General features: G+C 41.7%; 2 protein-coding genes across 4 annotated transcripts; one reads left to right on the forward strand and one right to left on the reverse strand.

Annotated features, from left to right (window-relative positions):
- Nucleotides 1-182: 182 nt before the first annotated feature.
- kcnc1b (potassium voltage-gated channel, Shaw-related subfamily, member 1b) lies at nucleotides 183-12,525 on the forward strand. Of its 3 annotated transcripts, XM_026175644.1 has the most exons (5): nucleotides 186-643; nucleotides 740-2,049; nucleotides 5,220-6,135; nucleotides 6,779-6,955; nucleotides 8,072-10,868. In XM_026175644.1, the coding sequence occupies exons 2-5, from the start codon at nucleotides 1,486-1,488 to the stop codon at nucleotides 8,209-8,211; spliced, it is 1,797 nt and encodes a 598-aa protein (XP_026031429.1). In that variant the 5' UTR covers nucleotides 186-643; nucleotides 740-1,485; the 3' UTR covers nucleotides 8,212-10,868. The 3 variants fall into 3 exon arrangements, with proteins under 3 accessions (XP_026031431.1, XP_026031429.1, XP_026031430.1); XM_026175645.1 differs by lacking the exon at nucleotides 8,072-10,868 and adding an exon at nucleotides 10,875-12,525 and having other exon boundaries at nucleotides 186-2,049; XM_026175646.1 differs by lacking the exon at nucleotides 6,779-6,955 and having other exon boundaries at nucleotides 183-2,049; nucleotides 5,220-6,113; nucleotides 8,047-10,868.
- sergef (secretion regulating guanine nucleotide exchange factor) lies at nucleotides 12,526-23,376 on the reverse strand. The gene is made up of 11 exons (XM_026175671.1): nucleotides 23,303-23,376; nucleotides 22,888-23,026; nucleotides 22,414-22,566; nucleotides 19,799-19,893; nucleotides 19,567-19,627; nucleotides 19,054-19,167; nucleotides 18,899-18,961; nucleotides 18,509-18,667; nucleotides 18,254-18,420; nucleotides 16,044-16,080; nucleotides 12,526-13,649 (listed from the first exon to the last, which is right to left on the reverse strand). The coding sequence occupies exons 1-11, from the start codon at nucleotides 23,342-23,344 to the stop codon at nucleotides 13,462-13,464; spliced, it is 1,218 nt and encodes a 405-aa protein (XP_026031456.1). The 5' UTR covers nucleotides 23,345-23,376; the 3' UTR covers nucleotides 12,526-13,461.
- Nucleotides 23,377-23,827: the final 451 nt, after the last annotated feature.

Genomic DNA, 23,827 nt, shown 5'->3' on the forward strand with positions numbered 1-23,827 from the left:
AAAGCTATAAAACTGGCATTTTTAGAAATATCTCATTGTTTGTTTTTGTTTTGTTACTTACTTTTTTAGTTAGATTATGGAGCAATTCTGCCAACTTTAATTATTATGTTTTTTAATGTTTGAAATGATTCGGACCATAAAATTTCCTTGCTTTGAGCAGTCGCGCCCTCTGCTGGCGAATTAAACACGATCCTCATCGACTAATTATTTAGGCGCGCTGTGCAGCACGCAGACTTGCGCAAATCTTGAATCTTCTCCGGTCTTTGTGTTCATATCTGAGCTCTCAGCTCTTGTCTGAACTTGTCTGCAAACCACGAAGCTTTACCGTCTTCTAATAGTGTTTTTATGCTACGAGCAGATGTGCGCGTTCATGGCTTCAGGGTCACACCTTCTCCAGCCAGCTGTGCGTGAAGATGATGAAGACCTTCCCTGGCAGCATCCGGACTGTTAGAGGCGCTAACCCTGCATTTACCCTCTGGGCGACGACGTTCAGCGAGCAGGAGGAGGAGGACAAGTAAAACTGAGCAAGGATGATTATTTGAGCATCCTTACAGTAATTGGGGGATTTGACAGCGTGTTTTTAATAAACGCAGGGCTCTCCACTGGGCATGCTCCATCTGTGCTGAGAGAAGAGCTGTGCTCGGTGAGAATAACTGGCCGTTTGGGCGTTTTTTCTTCTTTTTTCTTCTTCTTGGGGGAGGTTTGTCGCCCTCTCATCTTTGATTTTCTTTATCAGCAGTGCAGGGAACGGGGTGGTCCTCCCATCAAAAAGAGCGATGGATGTGTTCTTCTCAGCGATGCATGAACGGCAGTGAAGTCTGTGAGCGAGGAAGCATCTCAGCGCTGAGACAAAGACCTGCTGCTTAGTGGCGGCGTGTCGTTAAATTCAGGAAGGGAGCGGGAGTGTGAAGGAGGTGAGTCTGTAGGCAGCAACAGAAGGACTGAGCAGCTCCATCAGGAGCTTTCCACCCAGCACCACTACCATCATCATCACCGCAGTCACCTTGCTGTGAAAGTCATAAACCTTCCTCAGGGCTGATCTATCAACTGTCGCATACTAGTGAGTTTAAAGAGCTGGATTTATTCTGTCGGCGTTTTCCCTCTCTTTATATATCTCTTTCGACATCTTGGATTTATCGATGATGTGACGTCCATTCTTAATGTGATGCCATTGGCTACATTGGGTTTTGGATTCGGTTTCTCTACCTTCCAGCGAGCTTAGCAGCCCTGAGCGTTTTTGATCCTCCAGCTGAATGAATGAATGAATGGATGCTTGCAGAAAATTCAGGGTTTAGAGGGGGATGCGTGTCAGACTGCCCCGATTTCTTTCACAGCTGCTGAGAAAAGGACTGGTTGCTTTGTGAGCTGCTTTCCTTATGTAATTGTTTCCGTCACCCTGATCACTCCTGTGCATGGTCTGCACTGTGCGCCTAGACTTACCTTTGCGATGAAGGGAACTTATTGGAGAAATGCCTAGGGGACGCGATGGGCCTGAGCGACGACAAGGATCGCATTGTGATAAACGTGGGAGGGATCAGACATCAGACATACCGCAGCACCCTGCGCACTCTACCTGGCACTCGCTTGTCCTGGCTGGCCGAGCCTGATGCGCCCAACCACTTTGACTATGATGCCAAGATCGAGGAATTTTTCTTCGACCGCCACCCTGGCGTTTTTGCACATATCCTTAATTACTACAGGACAGGTAAACTGCACTGCCCTGCCGATGTCTGCGGGCCGCTCTATGAGGAGGAACTGGCCTTCTGGGGGATTGATGAAACAGACGTGGAGCCATGCTGCTGGATGACCTATCGCCAGCACCGGGAGGCAGAAGAGGCCCTTGATAGTTTCAGCGGGGGGGGCCTGTTAGACCTGGGGAATGATGATCAGGAGCCAGACCAGGAGCATGCTGAGGATGATGTGGATGAAATGACGAGAAGGCTGGCTCAGGGAGACTCTCCTGATACCAGGAATGGGAGCCTGTGGAGTCGGTGGCAGAAACGGGTTTGGGCTCTGTTTGAGGACCCTTACTCCTCTAAATATGCAAGGGTGAGTCACTTTTAAAAATGTCCTTGTGTCATTGTTTTTCTTAAATTAAATTAAAGTATATATTATGTATGTTATGCAAAAATGCTAAAAATGTTCTGGTGTTGTTGTCATGATGCATTAAAAGTAATACACTTGTTAATTGGTCCTCTTCTGCTCCTTGATGGTGAAACAAAGGCGTTTGGTGGTGGGCTTTTGTAGAAAGGGCTTTTGATGACCTTGAAATTGCTCTTCTGAGGGTCCCCACAGCAGGTCGATGAGAGTGCATGTGGGAGAAAGAGGAGGAGAGGGGGGAAATGAACCAACTTCATGTAGAAGACCCATTTGCATGAAAATCATCACTTCTGTCCTCCTCTTATCTTGCTGGAGAAGATGAAGAAACTCATTTTGAATCTCACAGGTCTTTAGATAGATATTTCCACAACACGGGGATCCCAGGGCAGGCTGGCTTTTTTGGTTAAATAGGTCAGCTGCACATTAGGAAACCAGATCTTTGGCATCACCACATTTTCTTTCTGTGGCAGACCTCCAGACAAAATTAGGTTGCTGTTAGGGGTGACATTTTTAGTCTTTGTCATGGGCACTTTTCCATCAGGGTGTAATACTTGCCATTGGTGACAAGGACAACTTTACACTTTTTTTTAAAATATATTTGTAATTTTTTTTGGACCATGAGCCCCTAAAACAACTGCTGTGCTGCATGCTGCTTTAACAGCTGCTGTTGTAGCTGTAGTAATTAGTTATCAGGCACCAATCCAGACAGAGTAAACTGCATTGACTTGTTCTCACTCTTCCAGAAAGCATTATGGAATCAGTGCCACCCCCCACCCCATACACACTTCCAAATTTGATTTTCTTCACACAGGAAAGATTCCCCCAGCAGAAGCTCAGCTGTGTCCTACATTTAACAACAAGCATGACAAAAGCAGAGCAGGGATCGACTCCACAAAGGCAGGCAGAAAGATTAATTAGAAGTGAGCCTCAGAGTTAATTACTGACTCTATTCACAGTAGATACATCAGTGGAAAAACCCTTGCCACTGCACAGCACAGTAGACCCATGGTTTTCTGGCAACAGTGAGAATTAGCCAATAAGGAGCAAACAATCGTCACTTGTTGCCCTTCCTCCAGGCCACACTGTTCCTAACTGTCACACAGACACATAATTTAGGAGGCAGTCTGATGAGACACAGCGTTTGTTTAACAGTTCGAAGGGTGGGATGTTCAGAGGGTTGAGCGAGCCTGCTTGTTAGGAGGAATCAGGGGCAAAGCAGCTCAAATTATGAGGCTTTATCGCACTGGAGTTTGTATGGTAGTGGCAGCAGTGGTGACTTGCCTCAAATAAGGATTGTTTTCATAATTGTTTTTAATTTTCTGTGTCAAAGTAGAGAAAAAAAATATGGTTAGTGCAACTCCCAAAAATTCAAATCACAATGACATTTAGATTACAGTCGCCTAAAACACAGCAAGCCAGCAGGTGTCGATTATGACTCCAACGTGTGCAGTTGGTTGAAGTCATTGTTTTGCAGCGTGGTGGTACTGTGCTCTATTACTGTCTAAGGAGTACTTGTTTCTTTTTTCGTGCAGCACATAGTGGAGAGGGGGTGGACAAAAACAACAACATTATGCAATTTGATAAAAACACCACCACTTATTAACGCCTTGAAACTTGGCAAAAAACTCCTCTTACATCATATCTGCAAAAGCTGAACGTTATTATCTCGACCACTGCGTGTTTATTAAAGTCGCCTCACTATTCGATTGCCTGCGAATGCTAAGTGCTCCACGTTCCTTTTGAATGCGTAAATGCTAAACATTTTACGCCAAATTTGTGTTACATAACAGCGTGTAGATCCACATTGTGAACTGGGATGTTGTCTCTCTGAACAAAGAGGACAGCTCTGCTGACAGGAGTTGGTGCTTCTGCAGTCAACACAGCTTCCCTCTGGACCATCATGCTAAGATGGAAGGAAGGCAGGCATTCATAAGGAGCAGTGATTTCCTCAGCACGGGGCAATGAATTGCCACTGATGAGACATGATGATGAAGGCCTGTTTTCCATCTTCTTCTTATTATTATATTGTGCTGCATCGCCTGTCTTAGTGGCCCACTTTGAATGAGACCGACTGACAAGTACAGATCATTCCCCTCTCTCAGAGGACTTCATGCCCAGACCGGCCCTTTTCCAACTTAGTCATTCATTATTCCTCCCTGCTACTTAACAAGACTGTGCATTAGTTTGAAAGGTACAGCAGGGCCTCATTTAAGGAAGGTTTTATGCATGAGTCGATTGCTATTGATCCAACATTTGCAATTCATAGGATCATTAAGCAGATATTTGCTCTTCCTGTGCACTTCTCTGTCCATCTTTTTTCCTCCGATTGAACTTAGATTACTGTTTACTGTTGTTGTTTTTCCCCCCTACAGTAAAGAGCATGAACAATAACACATGCTGTAAACCAGTAGTGCATGAGGACAGGGCTGGGATCAATACCCAGGGGACAGCACTGTATCTGTTACACCCATGTAGTATGGAAGAATAACAGAACCTAAATGTAAAGAAATTTGATCAGCTAATCAATACTAGGGGGTGAAGTACTTTTTTTTTCCCATTAAGGGAAATTATGGCTTCACATAAAAGTCTGTCCTCAGCTCAGTGAGCCTCTCAGCTCACCGTCATTCCCAAGAGCTTTATGATGTGGACAGTATGACCTTGTGTAAGGGAAGACCTGCTGTGGTGATGGAGCTAAAGGGAAGAACCCCAGCTAAATTTAGTCCAGTGGGTTGACACTAGTGTCCTGTCTGCTGCTACTGCTGCTACAGGCGCTTAATAATTATATATGTACCATACCCTTGAAAATGCCACAACCTTGATATACAGCAGATGGATGAGAAGGAAGAACAGCAAGCTTGCATTAATTGTCCCTGTTGCAGCGGCGCTTCAGATTCAAGACACACATCAGAGAGGAGTGCAGCTGGGGTGTTATTGCCACTGTCAAACTAGATGCCACTGTCTGCGATAGAAGATTAAATTGCATTGTGTCTTACTAAGAATGGCTGCTAGGCCGTCAAGCTTGATTACACTGCATGTATTAGTGTGCTCATTCTCCTTTCTGTCCTTCTCCTCTTCCTTCTTTCCTTTCTTTTTCTGCCCCCTAAATATTTCCTGCTCAGTGGGTGGCTCTGGCTTCGCTGTTCTTTATTCTGGTGTCCATCACCACCTTCTGTTTGGAGACCCACGAAGCCTTCAATCCCATCATCAACCGCACAGAATGGGACGTGGTGGACAATGAGACAGTGATGAACACCTACCAGGAGACTGAGACCGCCATCTATCTCACCTACATCGAAGGTGTCTGTGTGGTGTGGTTCACGTTTGAATTTCTAATGCGAATAACTTTCTGCCCAAACAAATTTGACTTCATTCGAAATGCGCTGAACATCATCGACTTTGTGGCCATCCTTCCCTTCTACCTGGAGGTGGGCCTAAGCGGCCTCTCCTCCAAAGCAGCTAAGGATGTGCTGGGTTTCCTGAGAGTGGTCCGCTTTGTGCGGATCCTGCGTATCTTCAAGCTGACCCGTCACTTTGTTGGGCTGAGGGTGCTGGGCCACACGCTGAGAGCCAGCACCAATGAGTTCCTGCTCCTCATCATCTTCCTCGCTCTCGGTGTCCTCATCTTCGCCACTATGATCTACTACGCTGAACGGATTGGAGCTAATCCCAACGACCCAAGAGCCAGCGAGCACACGCACTTCAAGAACATCCCGATTGGATTCTGGTGGGCTGTAGTGACCATGACGACCCTCGGCTATGGAGACATGTACCCTCAGACGACCTCCGGTATGCTGGTTGGAGCTCTGTGCGCCTTGGCAGGTGTGCTGACCATCGCCATGCCCGTCCCCGTGATTGTCAACAACTTTGGAATGTATTACTCGCTGGCGATGGCAAAACAGAAACTACCAAAGAAAAAAAACAGGCATATCCCTCGGGCACCCCAACCAGGCTCTCCTAACTTCTGCAAAACAAGCATCAGCTCCCAGCATCAGAGCCCCATTGCCAATGACGATGTTTTCGAGATAAAGTTTCAAGGTAAGAAACAAGCGTGACATACTTTCTGATAAATGAGTTGTCTCATTTCTATTCATCCTATTTCTATTGTGCTGTTTCACTGTTCGTCTGTTCCCACACTTCAATCAGCTTATGATTCAGGCACGAGATTAAACAAAACGAGTTCTCCGCTCATAACAAATCAATAAAATATGTAATGAAAAGCATATTTGACTGGATAGGCGAATAGAGAGATTCAGCAGACTGTGAGTAATCTTGCTATTGATTTTGCACTCCTTAATGCAGTGATTCACTCCTCCTCTCTCTTAAAACTAACCGGATGCATGTATTTGTAAGATTAAGAAAAGTGTAAGTAGTTTGATGTCCCCCACCCCACCCTTGGTGTCGTTACAGCGAAGATATGTTGACCTTTGATTCAGTTTGCGCTCATAAATCTCCAAGCTTCAATAACAAAGCTTCAAACAGAGCTTCCGCAAAGGAGTGGAAGGTAAACAGCAGTTATGCAGACAGCATTATTGAACGAGTTTATCCCAGTGTGAATTAAGGTAGCAGAACATAAAAACAAACTACATATTCAAATATGTAGTGCTTGAATTAAATAAACAGCCTGTACAGAAAAATCTGATTGTTTGTTTGTTCGTTTTAATTTTTGGTTTCTTTTAAGATTCTAAACTGAACGGTGAGGCAGCTAACGCAGCTCTGGCCAATGAAGATTGCCCTCATATAGACCAGGCCATATCTCCGGAGGAAATCTTCAGCCCCAGCGAGAGAGAGCGACCCTGCTTCCTGGTCACCACTACTACTGAACGCCCCAACCACACAGGGGGCAGAGTGAGGAGGGGTACGTACAGTAACAGCCAATCACAGGCCCCCCTGAGACACTGACACCCTGTAGACCATATAGGCAGGACAAGCCCCCTTTTTTGCCTCTTTGCTGAGAGTTACACCTCAGTTTTTACACAGGCTCTCTCTCTCACACACACACATACACACACACACTCACAGAGACACAGGCACAGTTACACACACACATGCACACAACAACAAACCTCTTTATTACAGCTATCATACACGTTCACAGCAGCTGCTTCTCCTCAGTCATCCTGCTGGGATTTGTATATATTCCGATTCACTAAAACATGTTAAGATCAAGCACAATCACCACAAATGTCCAGAGTAATTGTCCACATCTACATACTATATTTTTTGATACGTGCATAATGTAATACCCCTATTTATTTACAAGTAAGAAAACTATTTTCGAGATTTATATGATCTAGAATGTGTTGTCTTATCTGCCTAAGAAAGTATTTACGTGTTACGCGTGTACCATGTATGTATATGTGTTTTAATGATAAATACCATGCGGAATCCTGACTTTTGAGAACATTGCTCTTGATCATAACGGTGCATGAAGTGTCTTGCTGATGGGTGCTATCAGTATGGTGAAGGAGCACAACACAGATGGATGACAGCTAATATCAGATGTTATTATTAAGAAGACAAGACAAAATTGAAATTTACAGATTTCTATACTTTAATAATGGGGATCGCCCCTTTGTTTTTGTTTTGCTTTTAAATTTTCTATTAATGATAAATCAAAACATTCCTCTAAGAACGTCCTGTAAGTCTCCAGCTGTGTGCAGAAAACGGCATACAGTGTGATATTCTACCTGTAGCTGACGAAACATTCCCTGCCTGAGGTGCCTAGCTTTCTTGACTTTTTAAGTGTTATACTCCAAACCATTCCAGTACCACCCGGTGCATGCTGTTGTACTCCTAATGCACTCAATGCATGGAGAATAATAATGTGTCTCACGTCTGTGTTGACCTGTTTCTTTGGAGTCAAAAACAAGAAAGCAACAGGTGTAGTATAACCAGTGAGGAACACCAAAACACTTTGTCGTGGATTCAGTGCTGCAGTGTACTCAGAACGTTCTCTGTTTTTCAACTGAAGGTTATGAAAAGCCTTGGAGCCTTAACAGCATGTCTGGCATGAGCGGGGATGCCTCTGGAGTGTCCTCAGTGTCCGCCCTGCCCTGCAGCCCACCCTGTCTAATGCAGCACTCACATTCTCCCATCCCATCCATTATGTAGCATGGTTGAGTAGCAGATACAATGCCATTGGAAGGCCAGTCCACACTTCTTATATTTCCTGTCAGATTTTGCTTTCACACTTGCCTTCACACCTGCTTTTGTTTCTTTTTCTTTTAAAATTATTATTATTTTATGTTTATTTTTCTGGAAAATTGTATCTTAACTGTGCTTATACTTAAGCTTCCCAAGTGTTCTCCTTGGGTGTGTCATCATATCATAGACTAGAAAACATTGGCACATGCCACTCTGCATGGGTCACCTCAGTTGCAGACAAAGCACCGTTCTACTTCTTATCACAGGCTAACCACACTCTTTTCCTTGTGTTTACATCATTGCCTGTTGCTCTGTTGCTTTTGATCTCTCATTCTCTTCTGCCAATAACTTATCTCATTTGCTTTTTTGGTTTTGGTTTTTTGTTTTTCAACAACTTTTTTTGTGAAATAAATTTTCATAAGATGTAACCCCTGCCAATAATATGCTGGACATTAATTATACAAGGCTTTTAAAACATATCCAAAAGCTGTTAAGGGAACTTCTCTTAAGTGCTTTGTACGTTGCAAAGTAGAGACGTCATTCTGAAAGTGCAGTCCAGATAATGTTACCCGAGTGGCCATTAGAAAAGAAAAAATGAACATACAGTTCATGATGTCCGATGCAATATGGAGATGATGACAATTCCTATGATGCCAGTGATGAATACATCTAATGTCAACAGAACTAAAACTGTTCATTTGCATGAACTGCATGAGAAATTATGTTCAACAAGAAGCTAACTGTATTGCAATTACCTGTAAGGAGAAAAAAAAAAGGTTTTCTTTCAAAAGCTTCATAAGCTTTGTCATTTTTATGCATTTTGAAACAGCTTTACAAGAGACTCAGTCATAGCAGAGGTTTTTATGTAGCCACCATTCTTTGCCTTTCCCCAAATTCATATATTTATTTTCTTGTATTTATTTGACTGGGGCCTCCAACAGAAAAAAAAAAATAGCGTGATTTAACTTGAACAATCTGTCATAAAGCCAACTAATGCTGTTATGAGCATAAATAGTTTTTATACAAATATATTTACTGGTAGTCACAAGTTTTTAAAGGGTATCAGTAGACTGCCACCACGTCTATACCGCTGTGCTGCTAAATTAAGGCAGGACTCATGAATTACGAAACAACGGTGCCTTCATACTTGGAGAGGCAAAGTAAAAACGAGTAATAAATTGACATGATATTAACATAAGTGCTCCCAGTGTAGCATCATTACACTTTATTCCATGCTCATAACAGTGTAACAAAAGCTTTATTTATAACCTTGTAGGTGAACCTTGTACCTTTTGCAAAACCCTCGTTCCCTTAATCACAGTTTTAAAAAAAATAGCCCTCTTGGATATTGTTGTTACACCACTGAACACATACTAGGACTGAACCTTTAGTAGGGATACATAGCACCAAGCAAAAAAAAAAGAAAAAAAAGAAGCACTAAAAAAGAAAACCTTAAAAAATCACTTATTAGTCCCCACGTCTTTTGTATAATAAAGCACAAAATATAAGTAAAGGGGACAAGGCAACTCCACAGAGCAAAAATATATTGAGTTAGGATCAGTTGGAGATGTCACGATGACTCGTGCAGTATGTATGTCTATTGATTTAAAACATCAATACTGTTACGGTTACATGTATTGATACTGTCCCAATAATTATGCACAAATTTTTCAGGGCACTTTAACAAATTTCTTCTTCTTTTCTTTTCCTCTTTATTTTTTGTTTTGTTGACCAATCAGAAATGTTCATTTCTAGAAGAAGATAGGCAAATTATAGCAACTAGTTTTTGTTTTTATTCTGAATGAGCAGAGTTTTACATTTTTTGAGTCATGTCTCTTGTGGTATTTAAGTGATGTTATATATTTAAAAAACAAAAAAACAACAACAACAACTTGTTAAGATTTGATGTGAAGAGATGCAGGTGAATTATATGCTCATGCAATTCAAGTGGAGGGGTGGGAAGGAAAAAAAAAGTACAGTGAGACATAGCATGGGCTGTGGGTTTACTTGGGGAAAGGTAAATGCATGTATTTTACATTTATGCAAAAGAAAAGTATTCAAATAAAAATATGTAAATATAAGTCCTTGCATGAAATAAATTTTATACACAATGAGTGTTTAGACTCCGTTTTTATTCAACAGCACATGCATCTACATACATCTTTCCTTTCCTACTAGCGTCCGGCTAGTGTTACCAACTGCTGTTTGACCCTGTCCAGGTCAAAGAGAGCTTTAAAAAAAAAGAGAAGAAAAAAAAGAGGTGACTGTGAGAGCATGACGCAAAGTATAAAAAAACGCATGACAATGACTGAACTACTGTACATAAACCTGTCAAACGCAGCATGATTGGGCATGTTTATTAACCGACTCAGAGTCTAACCTCTGCACACAGACAGTACATTGGTGTCTGACGCCTTCCGCTAAGCATGGGGAACAAAAACCCAAAACATGGTAAACCCATGTTTACCATGAAGAACTAACGGAGCACATTTTCTTTACTCTCCAAGCCAGTGTCATTTCACCTCTCCCTGCACCTGCAGAGGTAGCCATCATCGCCATCATTTCCACCATTATACATAATTTGTGTAATAATTTATTTTTGTTATTGTTGTTTTTTTATATGTTTATAGAAACCCAACGACAGCACCGGAGCAGACAACCAACAGAGTCAGTTTGTGTTATGAACCATGGTGTACCAACCACTATGTGTATGACCCATAACGGCCCATCACCCACCTGATAGTGCTGTAGCATTGTTGTGTGTATTAGTATTTTTAAATGGGTGTGACAGTGACAACCTGTACATCACAAAACTCAGCATAGATGTAGCACAGAGGACGTTTTGTTGTCAAGCCTTATGTAGCTCAGTATCTGTGACTGGTTAATGTGCTGTAATTTGTGTGCCTATTTTTGGTGTGTGCCAGTGCTGTAAATATGCTTTTTGTGTGCTGAAGTTGTGTGTACCAATGTTTTTTGAGTGATCATCAAATATTTGTGTGCTTCTTCTGTCCAAAAGTGAACAAAAAGAAATGTTGCTCCGATTTTAAACCGCAAACCCCCTTCAGCAAAAACCTGTCACGCGTCACGTCAGCCAGACTAAACCGTTGAAAACAAGTCATTAACTTTGCACTGTCATCGTCACACCTTTGTAGACTTTTGCACTGTTTTGCACCAGTGAACCTTTAACATTCCTTCGATATGTTTTCATGCATCAAAGATAATGTCCACAACAATATAGTAATAATAATGTCATGCTTTAAAAAAAACTTTAAAAAAACTAAAAAACACACCACTCTTACCTTGTATTAAAGAGGCATTAAAATGGCAAGTTGTGCTGTTACAATAATAATAGTTTGTGATGCAAATCTTGGTTTTGCAGGGTAGGTAGGAACGAAATGACAGATTTTTATTTACTGAATGATGGTATGCAGTTGTACTTTGATTATCAAAGACGGCTCCTATATAACATGCATTCTCGTATCAAAGCACAGGCATTTAAATAATTGTTTAATTGACAATCACGTATAATTGGATTATACCTCTTCATCATTTTTTTTGGACACATCCAAATTGCTACATTGGTATGTAATACTAACTAATACCAAACCATTATCCTCATCATACTGGACAAGTGCCTCTGTTATGTAAATTCTTCTTACCATTCAGGATTACAGCTTAACCAACACGACGATGAAACAATATGCATTTTCTTTTAAATTAACCATCAGTCACCAGCACATTGAAAACAAGCATCAGCTCAGTACTTGAAAGCACGTGTACGCAGCATCGACCCCAGTGCTGATCAGCTTCTAAAGGCAAGCAACGAGCATAACCTAGTTAAAGATACAGAGTCCTGATCCACTGTTTGTGTAGACAAAGTTAGTGAGAAGGGACCAACTTTTTACCAAACAACTGCAAACACACTGCCAACCACTTGCTGAGATCTGAGTGCAGTCTGGTACAGCAGATCTGAATATGTCAATAGAGCTGGGGGGACTGTGTGCTGGTCAAGTTATAATACATGTAAGACAGAAAGCAAGAAAGAAAGCTATTATCATGAAACAGAATCAATTACACAACTTAGAGGCAACTAATTTGTGGCATTTGGTGCGATTTCAGAGTGTGTGTTTTGAACACCGTGCATTTTGTGGTTAGTTATCTCAATAAGGTGTTCAGTGGTCGTTCTGATTGGTTTGTTGTTTAGGGATTTTTGTGTCTTTTTTGACCAATACAGTTCAGACTTGTACAATAGTGATAAATAAAAAAGAACCACAGAAATTATCACTTTTCAGCGAGTGTCCATTTATTTTCCCATCCCGAACATAATCCTGGTAAAAGCACTTTAACATTTTTTAATGTTTCCACATTTAACTTATATGAACATTTAAAGTAAAAATTTTCATATAAAAGAAAGTCACGGAAAAGTCGGCATCAGCTTTTCTGAGTACCTTCACTGCCTTTCTCAAAGGCACTGCCTTAACAACTGCAGTTGGTATCCAGGTGCTGCACTGCGGAGGTCTACTCCTTATAAATATGTAGGTTGGGTCATGTCCAGTGGATGAGTTTCTTCCAAGATTAATGAAGTATGAAAGTGGTGCAAATCAGACAAACAGAAAATCAAAGAATATGACACAGATGGGCAAAGGCATAAATAATTGATAGACCAGTAGAAAAATGGAAAATAAAATGCTGTTGTGTGTATGTGCGAGTGGTACATCACATGACAGAGAATTTTTCACCATGGATTGCTGAGATTGACTGCCTCCTGACATTCAAGATCACAGCAATAAAACCCCTGACATGAGAAGATGGAGCTGTAACACTAGTCTAGCCCATCCCTCATATGACCTGTAACAGCTTCATTGAGGAAGGCAAACACGTCAGGTGGAGTTGCAGCTACAGGCGTGGCCATACCCTGCAAAGCCATTGACCCCATCGTGTCCATCATAGACAAATTATGGCCACATGAAACATAAATCACAGAACCATGCAAGGATATTTATGACAAACTGCAGATTAAAGTGTGACCGCTTCAAGTAGCTCAGGTAGCCTTTTAACATGTGAAAGTTAGTGTTGAGTCAAGGGCACTTAAAATGATCGCACGTGGGTTTCACAGGGCACCGATAAACCACTAAAACACAAATGTGTTAACTCCCCAAAGCATTCGCTTTTTATAGCCTCTGATTGTCATGCAGAATAAATGTCCCTGCTCCAGCGTTACTCGAGTGGTGCAGAATTTTTTTCTGTGCCGGTCGTTGCAGCGCAAACTGCCATGGAGTGTCCGGCTCCGCAGCCAATGAGAACAGGTCTTAGACCAGGAACGAGCTGTGGATGAAAGACGTTGGCCTGCGAGCCGTCTCCGCACATTCCATGTTCATTCCAGCCCCACGAGAAGAGACTTCCCCCTGAAAGGGAGAAGGATCATGGGTCAGTGTAACTGACAGGAGAAAGAATGAGGGAGCTGTAGTACAGTGTGTACAATGTAGGCTAAAATCAGCATCCTGGATTACAAAAAAACAGGGTGCAAAAGAAAACACACACAGCTCCTGTTCCCCACCCTGACACTTGGTCAATAACAAAGCCTCGCTGCTCTTCACAGCTGGAGAGCCTATCGGTGGGTGTGGTCAGGTCTGCATCACCGAGGAGACACGTGCCATGGCAACACAGTTACCTAACAGGCTCCATTGCCATGACAACAGAAGCGAGCTTGCTTTCTCAAGGGTAACACATCTTCAAGCTCTCCCCGTACTGCAGTCGTGTGCCTTTCGTGTCATCTTTTCATTTGTTTCATCGCGAGGTTGTCTTTGTCTTTGTCTGCGTTTTCAGCTCGTCCCCGAAAAGCCGCAGCGCTTGCCAGAAAGACGCATATGTTTTCACCAGTTCACAGACCTCGATGCCATGCCAAGCAGCTCATGCCAATGTGACAGTTTGCCAGAAACCGCTTATGCGTTACAAACATGCATGTAGTGCCCGTCTTAAAGACAGTGCATGTATTTACGACTGGACTGACACCTTTTCTTTGATTTAGTGTTCAGAAAGTATTATTGGACTAAATGTGTTGAAACATTTGGTTCATTGGGAAGAAAAAAATCTTTATTTTGGTGCTGTGCTTAATTCATGGGCTCACTGACTGGAGTATAGCACATCAGTGTTTCCATGGCAACAAAGTGTCTGCATAATATTCTGCACGACAAAAGGATAATAAAAAAAAATAAGGAATCTCAAACCAAAAGGCCATTTGTGCATGCAAACAAATGCTGTTATTTGTTTTTGAAATTTGTCAGTTTAAAATTTCACACCCAAATAACAACGCCACAGTGACACAGTCTGCGGAGGTTGCCTTTTTTTTTAGTGTGACTTGCATCATTCTACAGATACAGCTCTAATTTAAGGTGTTCGTGCTTCTACAATCCCATTAAGTGGAAAAATGTTCACATGAACCAAAAATCTTTCCTCAGATTGGATGAGCTGTGGCCACAGAGTCTTTGACCCATCTCCCTACCTCTGACCACCGCTGATGATTTTCACACACCAGGAGAACTTGCTCAGGTTCTAATGAGCAAAGGATGAGCAGGCAACAGATATCATAAGCAGCATGCAATGCTCTCCGTTCCTTTCCGCCTGACCTACTTCAGCACCCGAAATAGCAGCACTCAGGTCTGCGCTTCCAATCCTGTTTTGCTATTTCATTGCTCCTGCCACCACACGTCAGACAGGAGGAGGAAGAGAGGTGAGCGTGGCAGAAGATTGAGATGCTGGAGGTTCAGATGAGACCTCTATTTGCTAGTTCTGCCTTCACGGCCCATAACTCAACTTTTTCAAAGTGCTTCTTGCGAACTATGGATGATGGACAATTTCCACATATTCAAATTAGAATCGCACATTCATTATCGCTATCAATTAGTGAGATTAACACCAATGAATGGCATGGATGCTTGCAGAAACACCACCGATGTTCACAGTTTCCTCTCTTATGGAAGCATGCGCCTGTATTTCAGTGATAATCTGTGATATTTATATTCGTGCTCATGTAAAAAAAACTGGGTCAGTGTTCAAAAATTAATGTGATAGATTTTACTTCCAAAAACCCTTTTACATGCCTAGCTGGTTACTATAGAAAAGCAGGAGACTTTTGGCAGGCCTGGCAAGAATAAAAGCACATTTAATCTAATGAGCGATCGCAAACAAGCAGTCAGACATGTCTATCTTTGTTCAGTTCTCTTTGAGGGATGCATGTGAGTGTGCGGAGTCTGTTCAGCGGTTAAGCAGACAAAGGGAGATCGTTCTACAAACATATGACTGGAAAAACTTGCCTGTAAATGGGCATCTGGTTAATTCATCCCCTTTACAGGCCTGTTCGGGTAATTGCTTCTGTCAATGATATCCATCTATCCACACTGTAATTACATCCTCATGCAATAGCCACTGAGCAATGAGCTGACCTCAGAAATGCTCTGCAGCTTTACAAGGATTAATTGTTAACACTGTAATGCATTAGACAGCTCCCTTACTAACTTTTTAGTAGGGGTGAGGGCAGCTTGAAATAGTTTAGCCTCACCGATGTGTCTTCTACATTACTTCACGCAAACACAGCCAGAGTCACCTCAGGCCATTGAGGATGTCTCTCATTTCAGCCATGAGAATTTAAAGAACCCAGTAAGTTCAAACTTTGCTTTTAATTTTTCATAAAAGGCTTTTGTTTCCTATGGAAATGTTGAGTGCACTTGTGCATTATGTGAATAATAAGTTAGGAGAAAAGTGAAGAAACTGCAAGGACATTTTTGAGAGAACACACTCACCTACAGTAGCAAGGTTATGTTCTGATCCACAGCAAATCTGTGGAGAAAATAACTTTTAAATACATGTTGAAAAGCAAATGTGCAATTTTAAGACTCTAATATTCAATGACATATGATACTGACAATTGAATTAATCGCATTCTCCCTTACAAATTAAATAAAATGACAAGATAAAGCCACTTAGATTTAATTTTAAAATTTGATAATTTAATAATGATTTTTTTTCACATCTTTACATACGTTTGGTACTCCAGCATACGATTCCCTTTAGCGCATAATATAAATTGAAACTATAGCAGAGACCCAACTGATTCATAACTCTTAAAAGCCACTGCTGGGCTTGCTGGAGGAGTTAATGCAGCCATTTGAGGATGCTTATACAGTCTTGCCCTTTGCTGACTGAAACCTTTTAGATTTTAATGGCCTTTTCTCCTGCTTCCCCCTTCACAAGTATGACAAGAATTGAGTGGACATGCTTAAATGCTAATTGAATCCTGCATATGAGACACAGTCCACTGCATGGCTGTTAAATGCAATTAAAGTACTGTCTTGAGCCACCCCTCATTTCTTTATATTTTGTTTCCAAAGAGCCAGACTTTCTTGCAATCTGTCTTGCAAGCAGTCTTGAGCAATAGTTCTCCAGGTTTTTTGAAGGTCTTTCAAAGTTCAAATAACTGTCAATTTGCACGGAGGAGGTCAGGATAGAGGTACAACAGTGAGTGTTTGCAGCCATCTGTAAAAAAAAGAAAAGAAAAGTGGAGGTTGTGTCATGGCTTGGGTGTGCACATTAGCCAGTGGCTCTTGTCAAAATTGATGGAAAGTACTGTCAAATTTTGATTTGTCATGCAGAACTATCTGGAACGCATCTAATTAGCAACAGCTTTAGTTTTCACAATGACAACGATCCTGAAAACAATAAAAGCATAGATGGATAGAAAAACATGCAAGAGATGGGCATGTGATTAACTGAGCTCATGTACAGGGACACCATCGGTCATGGATTGGCCTCCCCTCTGCCCAGACCTCAACATTATTGAAGCAGTGTGGGAACAGAACAGAATGACAGTTAGTCTGAAGGTCCTTCAAAGGTCCTGGAGAACTGTTCCTGAAGACTACTTGCAGAAATTACAACAAAGCTTCCCTAAGAGAGTTCAGGCAGTGTTAAAGAATAAAGGCAGCCATAACAAATATCAACTTTAAGCTTCGTTAGAAAGGTGCAAACGCAGTTTTTTCCTTATTCACTGTATTTACATGTATGTTTGCACTTTAACCAATAAATAAGTGTACAGAATTCCCATTTTTGTAGCAAAATATAGAATTTTGCATGTAGCACTTTATTTGACAAAGAAAACAAGTGATTAACTGAAACTGACCCACTGATCATGAACCACTGACGGGTTGAAATTTGTCCATCAGTAATGCTCACATGGCTCCCTCCTGGCACTAACAGCCATGTCACATTCAAAGTCACTTACATGACCTTTCTTTCACATTCAGATGTTCAGTTTGAACCTTAGCACATCGTCCTGACCACGTCTTCATACATCAGTTGGTGTCATGTGATTGGCTGTTGGTAGATGTACCTAAAAAGTGGCCAGTCAGTGTATATGTACAGTGCTTTAACAAAGTAGTGTGGCCTGAGTGATTCATATCCCACTCAGCCAATTCATCTTACTTCACGCTCAACACACAAGGTGACAAAGCTTTGACACCTTGTGTGTTGTTGCAATGATCTGTGCGCAGTGGAAAGATGAAAGGAGCGCTTGTCCTTGTTTGTCCCTGACATTTGCTTCATTGGCAATGACCATATTGTCACTATTTAGACTACAGGTTAGTTGCTACAATCCCATTCACATGTAATTGTCCTTACGGGAGTAGAGAAAACTGCCTTCACTGATAAACACAAGTCGTTTTTTTCCCCCTGCTGAACTATAATGACAGTGCGAGTATGCTTTGTACATAAGAGATAATTATCCAAATCATTAAGAACCTTCTGTTCAGGGGAAACATGCTTCGCCTTATACTAAACAATCAACAGCTACTTTAACTGTAACTGTCTGCTGCCTCCTGCTGGACGTCTACTGGCATTTTCAACAAAGCACTATCCTCAAGACCAACAATCCAAACACAAGTCAAGAAAACATTTAATTGTTACTGATTGCAGCACAGCTATAGGTTCTGCCATCTGGCGAAGTGCTAAACACTCCTACCTGTGTTGCTCCACAAAGGTTTTCAACCTCTGCAGGGAGTCCAACCTTCTGGGTGCCACCTTGTGCCGCAGGGCCAGCTGGCTGCTGCTCTGTGTCCTCACTGGCTGATATTTGACGGCCCAGCTGTCCATAATTTCCCCTTCCCCATGTGAACACTCTCCCGCTCTCTGAAACAGATAATGGGATTGCTTTTTCAGTTTGGGCAACTGTCCTCTAAATCCTGTAAAAACTACTGAACATCACAGACCCGAGTACCTGTCTGAGCAACATTATGAGTCCAGCCGCTCCACACATTTATCACTTTTTCTCCATCCAGCAGAGATCGCTTCAGAAGAGTGGGAGAAGACAGGAAGGGCTCTGTGGTGGTCAGCTGACCATGCTTGTTGCTTCCCCACAGAAACAAATCGCCATCTCCTGCACACATGACAGCGACAGCATTACTCTTCATTCAGCACAAGCAGCAGCAAAAAAGCAGAACAGCAATTGAGATGCTCTGGTGAACTAATTACAGGACATCAGAGAGGGCAGACTTGATGTATGATAAAGAAGTGTGCTTATGTGTGTAAATTGTCCCTATGAATGAGCAGTGCAAAATACATAGCTTATTATTGCAGAACATATTGAAGCAACTCACTACCATCCTACCTGTAAGGCACACACAGTGTGCTGACCCTGCAGTTACCCGGTGTGATATTCTTTGATCCAGACCTGCAACAAGGTCATAAATATCTGTCACATCTACAAATCACCAATAATAGAATAAATTATTAATTATTTATGTTCAGTACAACTTACGTTACCTGGTACCAGACAGGGCACCTTAGAGTTAAAGTGAGATGGGACAGCATGTGGACTGAATGCTCTCTTAGCATAACTGAAAAGACCAGTTCCCCACTGATAAACACAGCCTGAGCCTGAAAGTCAAACAGAATTACAGGATTTATAGCTTCACATGAAAAACAGGAGCAGTCAGAGTGCATACCTCCACCAAGACTGAAAATTCCCTGCATGCACTAAGTCCTATGAGATGAAAGATATCTGGTTGCAGACTGGTTTATGGTATTTTCTTGAGAACATCAAGCCAAAGTTTAAATTTGATAAAAGGCTATTTCAGCTCCACAAACAGCCGAAACGTGGTTTGGCTGTTTGTGTGTGTATATATATATATATATATATATATATATATATATATATTATAAATACAGCTAAGAAACATAAAGACAAAGAAACAAAAAGACAGGCAAAAAACCAATCATGTAACCACTTTGGCAGATGTTAAAAAAAAACGAGGGCCGTTCACAATGCTACCTTACCAGTAACAGCAAGTGAGTGTCGGAGTCCTGCTGCTACACTAACTAGTGGCTCCTTCAGATTCTGTCAACAAACAGCACAATGACATCTGCCTTAATGAAAGTGATTAAGATGACAGGTAAGTAAAGATCATTTATACTAATGTAGATCACTCAAGATGTATTGAATGGATATTTTAAAAAAATAAATTAAAAACTTTACTTTATAAAAACTGCACCCCCAACGTGTTCTCACCTCAACAACCAGTAGAACTGCTGAGTGTGTCACAGTCTCTCCAACACCCAGTTGCCCAAATGCATTGGAACCACATGCTAATAGTTGCCCACCGTCTGAGAGTGTGCCATAACAAGAAAAGAAATATGCCTTTAACTAAGACACACTGAAAAATTACGCTTTTGGATGAGTGGAAAGTAGTTAAGGTGTCCTCCGTTATTCCCATTCTGTTAAATATGTAGGGTTTTTTTTTTTGACAATATAGCAATGAATGTGAGTTAGTTTTTTTTCCACCCTTTTTCTAGAAACACATGTATCATAATGGTCTAAGGATAATATACAGTGGCTTGCAAAAGTATTCGGCCCCCTTGAACTTTCCCACATTTTGTCACATTACAGCCACAAACATGAATCAATTTTATTGGAATTCCACCTGAAAGACCAATACAAAGTGGTGTACACGTGAGAAGTGGAACAGAAATCATACATGATTCCAAACATTTCTTTTTACAAATAAATAACTGAAAAGTGGGGTGTGCGTTATTATTCAGCCCCCTTTGGTCTGAGTGCAGTCAGTTACCCATAGACATTGCCTGATGAGTGCTAATGACTAAACAGAGTGCACCTGTGTGTAATCTAATGTCAGTACAAATACAGCTGCTCTGTGACGGCCTCAGAGGTTGTCTAAGAGAATATTGGGAGCAACAACACCATGAAGTCCAAAGAACACACCAGACAGGTCAGGGATAAAGTTATTGAGAAATTTAAAGCAGGCTTAGGCTACAAAAAGATTTCCCAAGCCTTGAACATCCCACGGAGCATTGTTCAAGCGATCATTCAGAAATGGAAGGAGTATGGCACAACTGTAAACCTACCAAGACAAGGCCGTCCACCTAAACCAGGGGTGCCCAATCCCGGTCCTCAAGAGCTACTATCCTGCAGCTTTTAGATGCATCCCTACTCCAACACAGCTGAATCAAATGGTTTGATCTCTTCAGCATGCCATCATGTTTGGCAAAGGCCTGATAACAAGCCATTCATTTGATTCAGGTGTGTGGGAACAAGGATGCATCTAAAAGCTGCAGGACGGTAGCTCTCGAGGACCGGGATTGGGCACCCCTGACCTAAACTCACAGGCCAAACAAGAAGAGCGCTGATCAGAAATGCAGCCAAGAGGCCCATGGTGACTCTGGACGAGCTGCAGAGATCTACAGCTCAGGTGGGGGAATCTGTCCACAGGACAACTATTAGTCGTGCACTGCACAAAGTTGGCCTTTATGGAAGAGTGGCAAGAAGAAAGCCATTGTTAACAGAAAACCATAAGAAGTCCCGTTTGCAGTTTGCCACAAGCCATGTGGGGGAACACAGCAAACATGTGGAAGAAAGTGCTCTGGTCAGATGAGACCAAAATGCAAAACGCTATGTGTGGCGGAAAACTAACACTGCACATCACTCTGAACGCCATCCCCACTGTCAAATATGGTGGTGGCAGCATCATGCTCTGGTGGTGCTTATCTTCAGCAGGGACAGGGAAGCTGGTCATAGTTGATGGGAAGATGGATGAAGCCAAATACAGGGTAATCTTGGAAGAAAACCTCTTGGAGTCTGCAAAAGACTTGAGACTGAGGCGAAGGTTCACCTTCCAGCAGGACAACTACCCTAAACAAAGCCAGGGCAACAATGGCATGGTTTAAAACAAAACATATCCATGTGTTAGAATGGCCCAGTCAAAGTCCAGATCTAAAACCAATCGAGAATCTGTGGCAAGATCTGAAAACTGCTGTCCATCTAATCTGACTGAGCTGGAGCTGTTTTTCAAAGAAGAATGGGCAAAGATTTCAGTCTGTAGATGTGCAAAGCTGGTAGAGACATACCCTAAAAGACTGGCAGCTGTTATTGCAGCAAAAGGTGGTTCTACAAAGTATGGACTGAATAATTACACACACCCCACTTTGCAGTTATTTATTTGTAAAAAAACTGCAAAGTGGGGTGTGTCCTTTGGACTTCATGGTGTTGTTGCTCCCAATATTCTCTTAGACAACCTCTGAGGCCGTCACAGAGCAGCTGTATTTGTACTGACATTAGATTACACACAGGTGCACTCTATTTAGTCATTAGCACTCATCAGGCAATGTCTATGGGCAACTAACAGCACTCAGACCAAACGGGGCTGAATAATAACGCACACCCCACTTTTCAGTTATTTGTAAAAAATGTTTGGAATCATGTATGATTTTCGTTCCACTTAAGTGTACACCACTTTGTATTGGTCTCACGTGGAATTCCAATAAAATTGATTCATGTTTGTGGCTGTAATGTGACAATATGTGGAGAAGTTCAAGGGGGCCGAATACTTTTGCAAGCCACTCTATCTGCACTTTCAGAAAAATTAATCTAATATAATGAAATTTCTAATATAACACAGCTATATTATTTTGTTTTATATACAATTCATCTATTGTATTATTCAAATATAATAAAATGTTATATTAGAATAAAAACTAACATTGCCATAAAAGATCTATTATCCCTGCCCCAAAGAAACACCTGTGGTTTGGCTAGCAATATCACCCTTAAACCAAGTACAACTAGAAATGAGGATAAATTCCTGGTAGGAAACGGTGCTGACTGCTCACCAGTGAGAAGAAGGGTAAAATCCCAACCACAGGCGATGTCTGTGACTCTCTGATTCAGGATGGGGCAGTGCTGAAGAGTTGCGATGTCTCCACTGTGGCCAAGTCCCAGCTGGCCTCTGTTATTCTGTCCACACACAAACACCTGGCCACTCTCTGTCCAGCATGGAAACAATCAAAGATTTTACTTAGATGTGTTATTTTTGGGACAGTTACACCTGTACACTCACTCTAGACATTTACTTAAACAAACGAGACTGAACTGAGTGGAAGTTTGCTTCTACCGTTTGCTGTTAGATCATTCATAATTTTTGCATTAACAGATTAGCAACATAAAAACAAACAATTAATTTCACTGGCCAGAAGGAGGCGCCACATGACTTATGAAGGTCTTGCTCACAATACCACAACAGACTACAAACATCATTCGCTGGTGGGCTGAAGTTTGTGTTTAATATAGGACGAAAGGATACGTACCGGTAATAACTACGGAGTGTCCCCCACCGCCGCTGACAGCCCGGACTGGCCTGTTTTGTAGGGCAGCAATGTTAGAGAGCCGGGGCAAAGCCTGGTCCTCTACATGTCCCTGGCTCAGTTGCCCGTAACTGTTGGCTCCCTGACAATAACAGCACAGCTTAATAAAAGTATATGACAGACCGAAAACTACTATCAGTGCTCAGGTGACCGTGAACCAGATGTTAACATCTGTTTTTTGTCGCCTCACCTGTAAAGACAGTAAGTTTGGACGCTAGTTAAGCTAACGTTAGCAAAAGTGCTACGTCTTCTGCGTTTCCAATTGAAGAGTCACTTTGTTCCTTGCATTTAAATAAAGGAATTACACAACCAGATATACGCGACTTTTACAGTGTACTGTTCAATATAACAAACTTACCCAAGAATGTAAACAAAACTCCAACCGTGCGTGTGTTTCCATGGAGTATCTGGGCTAAACACTCAAGTATGCTTTGCGACACTGTCGCGAAGGCGCTTAAAACGGATATATGAGTGGCAAAAGTTACAAACTAAGTTATGACTTTGTAGAAATGTAATATCTAACAATATCTAACATACAGATACATAATATCTGGTAAAATAATGGGTGGATTTTTTTATTCACCTCAACATAAACTCATCATCATATTCTGTGTTATGATTAACTTGTTTGTGTTCGACAAGGTTTGTGGTTTTGCCAAACCACGTTTCGGCTGTTTGTGGAGCTGAAATAGCTCCACACGTGACTTGCCTTACTATCACCCATTATCACTGATTGAGAGAGTAAACACACATAAGATAAGATAAGATAAGATAAGATAAGATAAGATAACCTTTATTAGTCCCACACGTGGGAAATTTGTTTTGTCAATAATACAGTTACGCTCCAATGTGTTCTTGTTAATCATAAACTACAAATTTACCT

Source organism: Astatotilapia calliptera, chromosome 7 (genome assembly GCF_900246225.1).
Source record: "Astatotilapia calliptera chromosome 7, fAstCal1.2, whole genome shotgun sequence".
Lineage (NCBI taxonomy): Eukaryota > Metazoa > Chordata > Actinopteri > Cichliformes > Cichlidae > Astatotilapia > Astatotilapia calliptera.

What these genes read in the sequence shown, in the direction of transcription:
- kcnc1b (XM_026175644.1), top strand. Translation starts at nt 1,486, where the DNA reads ATGGGCCTGAGCGACGACAAGGATCGCATTGTGATAAACGTGGGAGGG. An exon ending in ACTCCTCTAAATATGCAAGG is followed by an intron (nt 2,050 to 5,219) that starts GTGAGTCACTTT and finishes TTTCCTGCTCAG; the next exon opens with TGGGTGGCTCTGGCTTCGCT. An exon ending in AGGGGGCAGAGTGAGGAGGG is followed by an intron (nt 6,956 to 8,071) that starts GTACGTACAGTA and finishes TTTCAACTGAAG; the next exon opens with GTTATGAAAAGCCTTGGAGC.
- sergef (XM_026175671.1), bottom strand. Translation starts at nt 23,344, where the DNA reads ATGGAAACACACGCACGGTTGGAGTTTTGTTTACATTCTTGG. An exon ending in AGTTTTGTTTACATTCTTGG is followed by an intron (nt 23,027 to 23,302) that starts GTAAGTTTGTTA and finishes TGTTATTGTCAG; the next exon opens with GGAGCCAACAGTTACGGGCA. An exon ending in ACCTTTGTGGAGCAACACAG is followed by an intron (nt 16,081 to 18,253) that starts GTAGGAGTGTTT and finishes TTTTCTCCACAG; the next exon opens with ATTTGCTGTGGATCAGAACA.